This window comes from Sus scrofa, chromosome 6 (genome assembly GCF_054392235.1).
Source record: "Sus scrofa isolate SSC_HxYL_T2T_F1_AM1 chromosome 6, Sscrofa_HxYL_maternal_Yorkshire_Landrace_v2.0, whole genome shotgun sequence".
NCBI lineage: Eukaryota > Metazoa > Chordata > Mammalia > Artiodactyla > Suidae > Sus > Sus scrofa.
Genome location: NC_139388.1, coordinates 154,853,673 through 154,867,388, shown reverse-complemented (window position 1 = coordinate 154,867,388; position 13,716 = coordinate 154,853,673). Strand labels below are relative to the sequence as shown.

Here is a 13,716-nt window from a genome sequence, read left to right as displayed (position 1 = left end):
TTTTTTTTTTTTTTTGTCTTTTTAGGGCCGCACCCGCAGCATTTGGAGATTCTCAGGCTAGGGGTCCAATTGGAGCCATGGCTACTGGCCTACACAACAGCCACAGCAACACCAGATCCGAGCCATGCCTGTGACCTACACCACAGCTCACGGCAACACCTGATCCTTAACCCGCTAAGTGAGGCCAGGGATTGAACCTGTGTCCTCATGGATGCTAGTCAGATTAGTTTCCTCTGAGCCACAACAGGAACTCCCAAAAGACCTGTTTTTAATTCCTCATCCTCAATTCTCTATTTACCAGTTTTGCTAATTTAGAGGCAAGTTACCTAAATACTTGAAATACAAGGTGGGCCAAGTATAAAAACTTTCTAGAGGCATATCAAATGTTCTGTATGGTTATTACAGGTGACTAAAAATGCAAACATGTTGCATTGTTATATGTTCTGTTGGAGATTCTGAGTGCACAAAGAGCAGTATTTAATCAAATTTTTTTTCTGTAATAAATTAATCTTTTGATATGGAATTAGATTCACAGATGTCAGTGGTAGGATGTGTATTTTACATTGCAATATGCATTAGAAAATGTCATGAATAAGTTTGTAACTGGAAACAATGTTTATTTTTTCTTTATTTTGTAATGGAAGATAGCTGTTCAAAACATGGACACTTCTGAACAGTAGAAAAAACTCTGCCTATTTTTTAAAAATTTGCTTTCCAATACATGAATGCAGTGGTTTTTAACTTTTTTTGTGTCAAGGCATTTGGAAAATAACATTTGTATGGCAAACTGGGTAAACAGATTTTTGGCTATCCCAAGGGCGGAGACATCAACCTGCTTTCTCAGCAGACTTGTAGCGTGCCTGCACACGGGGCGGGGGGCTGCAGCCTCACCCCACTTAGGCAACTCTGCTGTGATGCCCTGGACTGCAGCAAGGTTCCTTCCAGTCTTAGTGCTCTGTTTACACCATGAAGACTAACTGAGAGGGGTAAACTGAATAAAGTCTTCACATTTCTACGCAGTTTGAAATTCTAGATTTATTGGAATCTACCTTTCAACTCTTACTGAGAGAGTGGTTGAGGGCATCATTTTCTATTTCTGGAAATTGAATTCAGTAGGACATTTGGCCAGATTATTCCTGCCAAAATAACACTTCCAAGGAAACAGTTTTGAGCCAGAATGAGCCAGTCAAGTTATATATTTATGTGGCTACCTTTCAATGCCCTGCCGAAAAATATTCAAAGCATTTCAATAGGTTATAAAGTCAGCCAAAAAGCCAAGCTTTTAATCCAGCTTTGCTGGTGAGCTGACGTGGAAATTTTCATTTGGAAAATTTGTACAAACAGTACAGTTTCTTTCAACTGTTCACAAAGAAGAAAATGTCTTCAGCATCATGACATGTTCAAGTCACTTTCCCTTAGGCAGCATCACAGACTGTCACGTTGTGCATTCAGGTCATCAAATATTGAACTTGCATGAACTGTGCATTCTGTGATTCTGGCCGAGGGAGTGAGTTCAAGTGATATTTTAATGTCCATGACTTGTTCCTTTTTTATTTTTATTTTTTTTTAGCATAAAGTGATTCCAATTGAATAAGGCATGAAATAAATCGTTTCATATCTTTGCAAAATGGTACCCTCTTTGGCTCACCTCTTATTGCAAGTAATATTGGTCATCACGGGAACAGAAAAAGATCCAAATTCTTAATAATTTTTGATCAGTTTACATGAATCTTTGAGACTTTCTTCAAAACCTCAAAAGAAATCATTTCCTAATGTTTGGTCCATCAAAGGCCCTATGTCTAAACATGCCTTGATTACATGGAAATTCTCATCAACATCATGAACTGAGCAGTGGCACTTATATTTGTGCTTTTTTTGAGTTTCTTTTTTTTTATATTTGCACTTTTAACATATTCCTTAGGAGGATCAACAACATGTTACCTTTTTAAGCCTTTTCTCTTGAATTTCTCAACTCTTTTCTCAACATATTTTCAGCATGTTAGAAAGAAATGTGTATATCCACTTAGATTTACTTGGTAAGTGCTTGTTTGAGAGCAGAACTCATGATTTATACGGCACACCTCCATAGAAAGTTTTTACGCCAGTGTAATTTCCACTTATAATTGCATTTCATAGTAATGTCAGATTTTTTTTTCATATTCAAAAACAAATCCTTTGTAATTGAGGTAATTCCTTCCATTCATTAAATTTATTTTCATGTGTTGTGGTTTTTTTTTTCTGTATTCCATTTGTATTTCCCTAATATCATCATTTCATAATGGCACCTATACTTTGTTGACACATGTACATTTTGCATATTAATCATACATTCATATGTTTTGTACTTTCATAAGAAATGTGCACCATTTTACTTTCCTTAAAGATGTAGTCTTTTTTGTGGGCCTTTTGTCTTCCAAATTTTGCTAATGATATGTGTACTGAAGGTTTTTCTCTGCTATTCGGAAAAACAAGCAGTGTAAACGTTATAAATGGCAACTGACATTCTGGCCCATCCCAAAGCTTCTGTGTTCAGCTCCAGCTTGGTTTTTCCGTAGGAAAAAGTAGATCCAGTGTGGGCCAATATTCTGACTGAGAAACAAGTATTTGTTTTAAGACTTTTCAGGACAAGAAACACATTCCTGTAGACCCACCAATTTTTGAACTCTGACTTACATTTTTGTGTGTATTAAATAGAGAAACAAATATTAAGCACAGTGTCTATTCACATAGGAGGCCCCAGATATATGCTGATGTCTTATCATTACTGTTTTTTTTTTTACTCAAACATTTCTAAGATTTTCTCATTTATTCCAAAATTATTTCTTTGGACTCTATTAAAAGTGAAGAAGAATTAACCTTAAATTGCTATTAGAAAGAAGAGGTTTTTTAGCCTTGTTGTTACAAAGGAACTAGACAAGCAGGTCCTTTAATTTTGAGAAAGGAGATTTATTTTTCCTTTTAATCTTCATGTCTGTCATCAGACTTATGTCAACATTATCTGTATTAACTATTTGAGGAGCCTTTAAAATATCACTAAAAAAGTTATATTTTCCCAAGATGTTTCTTGGGTAGTTTTACAAAAAGAAATGAATAAAAAAATATGCTGTTGGCACCATTAAGAATTAAAATTATTTCTATGAAATTGAACTGTTTGATTCACATATAAACTTTTTTTTTTTTTTTTAAGGGCCGCACCTGTGGCATATAGAAGTTCCCTGGCTAGGGCTGAATTGTAGCACAATGCAGGATCCGAGCAGCATCAGTTATCTACACCACAGTTCGCAGCAACGCCAGATCCTTAACCCACTGAGCAAGGCCAGGGATTGAGCCTGCATCCTCATGGATACTAGTTGGGTTTGTAACCCACTGAGCCACAATGGGAACTCCCATAATAAACAATTTTATTAAACCCTGCTATGTATTAAGCTTTTTCTGAGCAACAGGGTGTTTAGTGATAAATAACACTAAACTCCAGCTCTCATTGAGCTTTTATCCAGGGATGTAAATAGATTTGTAATTTCTCTATATGTTAACAGTGATAAAGAGATATTTACTGAATGTTCAGTGTGCTGGGTATCATGCATGAACCGGGGTGCAGTGATGAATAAAGTAGATCTACGAAATAAATGTTGAATCCAGCGTTCTGGGAATTAACTTTGGTCACCCTTGTATTTTGCAAAATGAGGTATTTGGATGACAGTAAGAAGTGTGACCTTCTTTTTGGTCTTCTTCATCTTCACTTTCTGGATCTACTCAAGCGTGTGAATTTATTGCCCATTGATGCTACACACACATACACATTTGGGGTTATACAGCTGTAGATTTCCCAAGTTGTTTTGTTGGCTTTGAATTGTACTTCTCATGTTTTTACTTTTTAGATGAAAGAGAATTAAGTAAGATTTTTAACTGCTTTAAAAAAAAATACATGAAGCAATGTAATGACTGTGACGTTTTAATGTTTTCCTCCTCCCTCTTCCTTGTTTTTGTGGTGGTAGGTTATTCCTAGTGCGCACAATAAGACCAACAAAATTGCTAATAACCAGGACAAGAACACTCAAGAAAAAAAAGAAAAGGTAACCTAACCTCTCAAGCTTTTAAAAAATGTTTTTGGTTTCTTTTTGCATAGCTGAGCTGCAATTAATAAGTGGGTTTTTTTTTGATGAGGATCAGGGTAGCAGTCCTGTAGTTATCACATTTTCCTTCTGTGAACATAACTGGTTCTGGCCTGGATAAAGACCTAGGGAAACAGAGGTGTAAAAATGTCAGGAAGCACTAATCAGCCATCTTCATCTTCATCTGTCTTTCCTATTCTGCAGGGCTGGTCGCCTATCCAGTCTGTTTCTGAGATTTTTGCCCTTGCTGTTCTTTCAGCTGGAAATTCATGTCTCACATTGTTCTTCCTTTTCATCCTCCAACGAGCAGGTCAAAGGTCATCTTTACCGGGAAAACACTGCTCGCATTAATCAAACTAAATCCTCCATTCCTGTTTTCCCATCTCTATTCTGGTAGAATTAGTTGATCTAAAATTTATCTTAGGAGGTGGTATCTGGTAGGATGGACTTTCACTTTTACCCATAAAGACAGCTAATTATCCCCGTGTTTTAAGTAGGCCCTCCTTCCCCCACTGATGTGCACCACGACCTCTGTCACATCTCAGGTTGTCAGAGGGAGTCCCTTTCTGAGCTTTCTCTTTGTTCCTTTTGTCTGTCCCAGCACAGATGCTACCTAAATTATTAAAGCCCAATAATAAATCTTGTTTTCTAGTAAAGCAGTCTCCTTTACGTATTTCTTCTTATTTAGAACTGTCTTACCTATTTGTGTCCTTTATGTTTTCCATATAAATTTTATAGTTAGGTTGTCAAATTCTACCAAAAAATCTCATTGGTGATTTTGATTAGAATCATGTCAACTCTATAGATTAATTTGTAAAGAACTCACGTCTTTATGTTATTGAGCCTATTTAACCGTTAATGTGATTATGTCTATTTATTAAATTCCTCTTTTATTTCTTACAATTAATTGTTATAATTTTCTTCAGAAAGGCATTGTAAATCTTTGGTTTATTTCTAGAAATCTTTATATTTTGTGTTGCTTTTAAATATTTTTGAGCTGTATTTTCTGTTTGTTCCTAATATGTAGATATAAAATTGACTTCTACGTATTTTTTGACATCCTGTAATATTATTCTCAATCTTTTACAAAATAATCTAGTGCAGAACAATGGCAAAACCAAAATGCTGAAATAAAAAAATTAAAATCTTCCATAAACGTACCACCCAAAAGTAAACATTAAATATTTCATATAGAGGCTTTTAGTGTCTTGGTATATATGCTGCAACAATATGTATGTAAAAAAAATTTTTTTTTTTTGTCTTTTTGCCATTTCGAGGGCTGCTCCCGTGGCATATGGAGTTCCCAGGCTAGGGGTCTAATTGGAGCTGTAGCCTCCGGCCTACACCACAGCCACAGCAACGCGGGATCCAAACTGCATCTGCAACCTACACCACACCTCATGGCAACGCCAGATCCTTAACCCACTGAGCAAGGCCAGAGATCGAACCCGCAACCTCATGGTTCCTAGTTGGATTCGTTAACCACTGAGCCACGATAGGAACTCCATATGTAAAGAATTTTTAATAAGAATATGAATCTCAAATTTGTACTAGTACTGTGTCTGTAGATGTTCATTTCTGGATTTTCTGTATAGATAATAGTAACCACTTTGGATAAAGGCAGTTTTCTTTTTCCCTTTCCCGTATTTTCCCCTTGTTGTATTATATCTGCTAGGAACTCTATTATGTTTATTAGAAGTAATAAGAGTTAACATTCTTCTTGTTTTGCCTCCTGATAATTAAGAAATTGCTTTCAGTATTTAACCATTGAATGTGATGTGTGCTGTCAGTTTTGGTGGATAATCCTTTGGTTAAGGAAATATTCCTTTTCATTTTTATTTTGCTAAGAATTTTTATCATGAGTAGCGTTGACATTGAATTTTATCAAATATATTATCTACATTCACTGAAATAATCGAGAGTGTGTTTTTTTTCTCCTTGAATCCCTTAATGTGAATTATATTAATAGATTCTTTTTTTTCTCTTTTTCTTTTTAGGGCCACACCTATGGCATATGGAAGTTCCCAGGCTAGGAGGTCAATCAGAGCTACAGTTGCCGGCCACAGCAACACCGTAGCTTGTGGCAATGCCAGATCCTTTAACCCACACATCGAGGCCAGGGATCAAACCCACATCCTCGTGGGTATTAGTTGGGTTCTTAAGCCATTGAGCTACAACAGGAACTCTGAATTATGTTAATAGATTCTGTAATGTTAAACCTATCTTTTTCTTTTTTTTTCTTTATCTTAGGGCTGTGCCTGTGGCATGTGGAGGTTCCCAGGGTAGGGGTTGAATCAGAGCTACAGCTGCCGGCCACAGCAATGTGGATCTGAGCCGTGTCTGCGCCCTATACCACAGCTCCCAGCAATGCCAGATCCCTAACCCACTAAGCCAGGCCAGGGATCCTAGTTTAACCACTGAGCCACAAAGGGAACTCCCAATGTTAAACCAATCTTGAATTAAATTAATTTGGTCAGGATCTTTTTTGCCACTTCCTAGTATTATTTCTTTTAGAATTTTTCCATCTGTGGTCTTGCATGAGTTTGGCCTAGAATTTTACATTTATGTTCTGTCCTCTCTGGTTTGGGTTATACAAGACTACTAAAATGAATAGTAGGAGTATTTCTTCTTTTCGGTTCTCTGAGAGTTTGTGTAAAATAGTAATTATTTATGGTTTAAATGTTTGGTCAAACTAGCCTGTGAAGCCATCGTGGGCCTGTGTTTTCTATGTGGCAAAAATCTAAAATACCGATTTAGTTCTTTAGTAGTTACTGAGCTATTCAGGTTTTCTGTTCCTTTTAGAATCAGTTTTGATTACTGGCTCTTTTTTAGGAATATTGATATCATCTATTTTTTACATTTGTTGGTATAAAGTTGTTCATGTATTCTCTGAACATGTATAATCTATGTTTTCTCCATGATAGGTTTTTTTTTTTGTGTGTGTGAATATAGTTTATTTTTAACTAATCTTGAAAGTAATTTTTCCTTTAATTCCTCTATGTGTTTTTGTTGTTCTTGCTTTTTAGGGCCACATTCGTTGCATATGAAAATTCCCCAGCTAGGGGTCAGATCGGAGCTGCAGTTGCCAACCTATGCCACAGCCATAGCAATGCCAGATCCGAGCTGTGTCTGCGAACTACACCATAGCTCATGGCAATGCCAGATTCTTAACCTACTGAGTGAGGTCAGGGATAGAACCTGCATCCTCATGGATACTAGTCCAGTTCGCTACCACTGAGCCACAACAGGAACTCCCTAATTCCTCTTTTTGAAGAGTTAATGTTTGAGCTGTATCAGTCTTTTCTACTGTATCTTTATTGTGCTTAATTAATTTTGTTCTCATTTTTATTATGCCTTATTTGGGTTTATCCCCCCTCTACTAATCTTTAGATTGTTGTCGAGTTTATTAATTTTTAGCCATTCTTTTTTTCTAAAATAATCATTTAAGACCATACACTTCTTCCTAGAGTCCTTTTTTTCTGCATCCCAATATATTCAGTTGAATTTCTGTTGTACTAAGTTTGTGTATCTGTGTATGTTTTTAGCTTCCGAATGATATTTTTTCTTTCTTTCTTTTTTTTTTTTTTTCCCTACGTCCTGAGGCTTATGGAGTTCCTGGGCCAGGGCTCAGATCCGGGCTGCAGTTTTGACCTAAGCCACAGCTGTGGCAACACCAGAGTTGGGCCAGGGATCGAGCCTGCGTCTCAGCACTCCCAAGATGTTGCTGATCCTGTTGTACCACAGGGGGAACTCCCAAAGTGATTTATTTTTTTAACCCGTTTGTTTTTTTGTAATGTATTTTCAAATTTCCATATGTAGTTTAAAATTTGCATATAAGCATTTTTAAAAACTTTATTGCTGTTGTTGTCTAACATATTTCAGTTAGAACCAGAAATTTTGGTTTATATAATATCTTTTACATTGGCTGAGACTTTTTTTATGGCCTAGCACATAGTTATTGTAAATGTATACTTGTGATTTAAAAGAATAACTATAATCTAGTTATTGGTTACAGATTTTTATACAAAGTCATGAGGGCAAATGAATTCAATTATTCAGATATTCTATATATGTACTGTTTTTTTTTTTTTTGTCAGTGTAACTTCCATTTTGATGGTTAAATTAGTCTGCTTCGTGTGTAGTTTTTCAGTTTTTATTTTATATTTTTTCAAGTTAATTTAATAAGTATCTATAAGTTTTAAAATTTTATGTCCTCATGGGGTATAATTAGCCCTTTATTAACATGTGTCATTGTTTAGTAGTGTCTTAATATTCATTTCATGCAATATCACTGAAACTATGCCAGGTTTCTTTTTGTATTTGCCTGGTATTTTGGCTTGGAAATGTTTGAGCCACACACAGATTGAATTCAGGTCTCCAGCTCAGTCTGGAGTTATAAGAAATTCTCAAAGGACACCTTTTTTTTTTTTTTTTTTTTTTTTCTTTCGTTTCCTTCCATCTCAAGCTAAGGCCAGGGCCAGGAAATAATTCTTCTGTCTGCTGTGATCAAGATTTTGGTTTTTGATTTGTTTGTTTGTAACTTCATCCATTTCAGGTTTCACCCTGTTAAAGCGAAAACAAACAAACAATGACTTGAGAGCACTTGAGAATACCCTGTTTCCAGAGTATGTGGGGATTTGTGGGGAAGGGTTTTGAAAAGGATAAAGGATTAAGTGGTTACCAAATCATAGAACTGTCTGTTTTAGCTTGCGTGGCTGCCTTTTTTGAGTTCAGATCTTAATCACAAAGATGATGTTCAGATTAGCAGCGGCATACTCTGTGTGTTCAGGATTCTGTGATTTGTTTTTGAAAACCGCCAATAAACAGATAATTTGTAGATTCTAGAAGACCATGGTTATTGCTCGCAGAAGTGTTACCTATGTGTAGATTGCAGGTCATCACTTGCAGAATTCTCCCTCAGCCTTTTGGAGGCACTGGCTTTATTTGCAGGGATTGGGGTTTGGAAGGGTTGAATCTTTAGTCCCCCCTCCCACGTAGTTTGACCTGAAACAAAAACTATGGACTAATTAGATTCCTAACTCTCATTTGATAAAAATGAATAGATACTGCATGATTATATAAATGTATAGAAAAATACAACCTGTAGTGACAAAAAGGAGATAAGTCGTTCAGGAGAACAGGGTGCCAGGGGAAGGGGGGAGAAAGAGGGTGACTAGAAAGAGTCATAAAGGAACTTTTGTGGGTGGTGGTTGTATGTTCATTGTCTTGATTGTGGTGGTGGATTCAAATTGTACACTTTAAAATCTGTGCAACTTTATTTCATTATACTTCAGTATGCTACAATGAAGCTACCAAAGACAAAAATTTCATGCTTTTCTGGAGTTTGCATTTTAGTAGGGCAAATCAAGCAATATAGAATTCAGTGACTGCTACTTTAAAGTGATTTGGGGATAAGACCTGAAGCCCCTCAAAATATGGTATTTAAAAGGGATTGGAATATAAGCTCCATGAGGGCAGGGAGATAATCTGTCTCATAGTTACTCTCTCCATATCACCCAGAACACCACCAGGTGCCTGGTAGGCACAGAATACATGTTTATTGAATGTTTATTGAATGAATAAAGAGTTCTAAAACAGAACAAAACAAAATCTCTGGCCTTAGGTCACTGAGGATTGGGACATGCCCTCTGGAGATTTACCTTCGGGTTTGGGACTTAAGGTTATTTCTGGCCTTAGTTATAAAGTGTATACACACACACACACACACACACACACACACACATATTTTTTTTTGCCACACCCACAGCATGTTGAAGTTCCCAGGCTAGGAATCAAACCCATGCTACAGTAGTAACTATGCCAGATCCTTAACCTGCTGTACTCATATGTTTTTTTTAAAGAAGGATTTCTCAGAATATTTAGTCTGTCCCATTGCAGGACGTTTTGTTGATTCATATGTTTTAAATATCTGAACATTCATCAAATGTTTATTGGAAACCTCAGTGTGTGGGTTACTGTTCAGTCAGTGGATATAATGTCAAAAAGAAAACAGACAAAGGATCAGTCTGGGGGATCCAGACAATAAACACACACAGATGAATAAACTAGTTACTAATTTAATTACTTTGAGGACCAAAGCAATTTAATTAAGGAAAATTACACATAAGAGCTCAAGAAGGAAAAAGATAAATGTATGATTCTTATCAACTTTGACCCGCTCTGTTAAATGAAATTGAATTTCAAATTTGCATTCAAATTTTAAAAATCCAATAAGAGTTGTAATACCAAAAGTCAGTGTTGGTCTATCCAGCTAAGTTCCTGGATATAAATAACTAATCACTAAGGTGACATGGCAGTAGTTAACATTGCAGCCATAAACCCCAAATCAGAAGGTTAAGTGGAGCACAGGAGGGTGGCACTTGTCCAGAGTTTGTGCCAATCCTAGTGACCTAAAGGCAGAGATTTTTTTGTTTTGTCTTCAGGATTCTTCTTTCACTAAATAGGTATTGTGGGTCTATCAGTTGCAAGGCAGTGTTCTGGCCCTCATAGGTAGATGATACTTCGTCACTTATGTGAGTTCTTTGGAGAATGCAGAGGTGATTATTGCCCCCAGATCACTCCCGTTTATGAGTTGATTGAACATACCAGAATCTACGTCTCCATTACAGAATGATGTTTTAATGAGAAAAGGATATACTTTACTGTATTACTCTCCTCTGGAATTATATCTTGTGTATGAAGCAGTATTCTCCATTCTGGAATGACAAAGCACCTTCACTCCAAGAGGTACACAGATGAATGTCGCATGTAGTGAAATAATCAGAAGTCTAATTAGTATGATAGAAATATGCCCAGGGTGCTAGAGGAGAACAGGCTGGGAGACTTTCCCAAAGATGGAAGGTCAGATGATAACTGTTTTGTTAACAATTATTATCGATAGAAGTAATTCCTGTTACGCATTTTTTCTTCCTTTAATGAGGAAGCAGTTTATGTCCAGTAGAATTTCTGAAAATCAGAAAGGAGACAATAAAAATCACTTGAAATTCATCACTAGTGGAAATTTAGGTTAGAGATATAAGTTTGACCTAAAATTATTCACATTAAAAAAAGAGAGGGGAAGAGAGTGGTGAAAAACGAAAAAAGAATTAATAAGCATTTCTTGAGTAAATCCCTAGTTTTTTCTTGTTTTTTTCTCAGTTGAGTGTTTTCTGACCTGTTTTGCATGATTCAGAATGTGAAATAATGACGGTCATTATTCACAGAAATGCTGTTCATAACAACTCTTTGGTATTTTCTTTCTACATTCTCGGTGTTCTCTCCTATATTCTCTTTAAAGGAACTGTGGACACTAGTCATAAATAGGAGATGTTCATCAGCGGAAGAGTCATCCTCTACTGTTTTCTCCACTTTATTTTATGTTTTTCCCAAATGAAAATGTTTCCCATTAAACATAGTAGTCTTTAAAATATAGTTACCTTATAAAAATGACCTATTCCAAATGAATACACTTTAATACAGGTAAATTATACTTCAGTAAGGTTGCTGTTAAGACATGTATCTATTCCAAGTGAAAAGTCTGAGCATGCCAAACTCTAGGACTAAGTGGAACCTCATGAAGGCATTTTGCTAAGATCAGAATCTCTTGTGGATCTCTTAGTGACACTTAGAGTGTTGCAGGATGCACACTCTCTGATTACCCTTAAGAGCAACAAATAATACAGTGTTCCATCCATGATATTCCCTACTGTACTAGCCTTTAGAGTTGGCTGCTAATACTCAGGTTAATGTGTAAACATTGTGATACACACACACACACAGCATCTAGATGTGTGCGTGTCATGCAACATTGCTATACATGTTTTTATCATCTTGTGTGTTTTTGTTTTATATTTTGTACCAAAGATCAAGAAGCTCAGGGAGAAAGTATAGAATTTTCAATTAAAGTTAACAAATCTCTTTGATTTTGTGAATCTATATTCTTATATAAATACGCTTTTGAGTTACTGATTTCTATGAAAAGGGATTTTTTTTTTTTTTGAAGGCTGGCATATCTAAAATTTTATAAGTTGAGGCTCATTATTTTCTGGAAGACTCTGGGAATATTGGATTTAAATAATATGTATTAGTCTATATAAACCAATCAGTAAAATATTCTTTGAGACTAAATTTTTAATACCCCCCGAAGATAGGAAAATATTTCACACTCACAATGATGTAAGACCTCTTCTGCCTGTCAGATACACAGAGCACTTTGGTTTCTGTCCTGCAACCTTAGCCATATGTCAAATATAGACGCAGAAGTGCTAAATCCCACTGATCTGTATGGCAAAAAGCTGTTCTTTCCAGTGGACCCAAGACATCTTCGTGTACAAAAGCATGGACAGGCAAACAGGAAGTCTAATAAACACGTTCCCTGTTGTCTCTCAATCCAGAGAGAATAGGTGCCTGTGGAACCAGTGGATAGTAGATCCTCATCATTCCAACAAATACTGCTAAATTGCCAGATCATAAAACCAGACTTCAGTGATTGCTGCTACCAATGGCGAGTAACTTATAGCCCAAGTAAAAATCAGAACCAAACCGAGCTTAGTATCAGAAACAAAAATATAGAATTGGAAATTTAAAAATGGAGAAACAGTCAAAAAGACAAGGTTCTGTTGCCACTGGGGATTTACTGTGGGAACCAGGAAATCACGTGTATGGGCTTAAATAGCTGATGAGTTGTGTATCTCAGGCGTCACAGTTCCCTTGGTCTGGAAGGTGAGTCTACTTGAACATCTCAGTGGGACCCCTAAGACTCACTAGTGTAATTTAGGAAAAAATAAAAGCATAACTTGTGAAATTGTGCAGACTGTACAGGTGCCAGGTATTTATTTAGATCCCTAGGAAGAGAGACAACAAGGTGGTTAGCCTGGTTCAGAGTAAAGTATTTATAATTGCTGAAGGAAAGAATGCATAAGTAAAATTCAAATTTAGATACAAAACTGGTTAATATAAATATATTTATATTATATTAATAAATATATTTATATATTATATGGGCAATATAAATATAATAATTTGCTAAAATAATTTAGCAAATTTTGTCTGCCAGACAAAATAAATATGTAGTGCATTTATGTTATTGTCATTTTCTAAGAGTTAATATGTCAGGGAACCTAAGCAATATGAGTGACAACTAGCTATTTACTCCTTTGGGAAATAGTTAAGGGCCCTGTTCTTAGAGCTGAGGATGCCATACAGTCTGAGTTGTTCTCTGTCCTCATAGAGGTTCTGTTTATCTGGCCCTTCCTGTACACACTCTGCTCCAGCCTTTGTTGCCACAGGGAGATCCTGGACCTGCCTGCACCCTTCTCCCTTGTGCAGGAGAAAGATGGCCTGGGCATCTGGCAACCCACATTCAAACCATAGGGAGCCCAGAATACACTTATCTTGCATTCTTTCTGAGAGTGTTGGTAGAAATTAAATAAATCAGTTGCATAAACAATTTCCCCTTTATATATTGTTTAAAGTGCTATTCAAGAGAATTCATATCTTTTAATACTATTTGGAAGGTTGGCTGTCCTTGTTCTGAGCATTGTCTTTCACTTAGAATGATCTGATTCTGAGGAAAAGTTTTGCTGAAAATTCGTTTGCCTTTTTC

General features: G+C 36.2%; 1 protein-coding gene across 6 annotated transcripts in view; it reads left to right on the top strand.

Annotated features, from left to right (window-relative positions):
• The window catches only part of PATJ (PATJ crumbs cell polarity complex component), a 356,992-nt gene that overhangs the window by 148,889 nt on the left and 194,387 nt on the right, over positions 1-13,716 (top strand). For all 6 annotated transcript variants that reach the window (XM_021096561.2, XM_021096558.2, XM_021096560.2 and 3 more), the window contains exon 26: positions 3,996-4,073. In XM_021096561.2, coding sequence (XP_020952220.2) covers positions 3,996-4,073 — 78 coding nt within the window. The remainder of the gene's footprint in view (positions 1-3,995; positions 4,074-13,716) is intronic.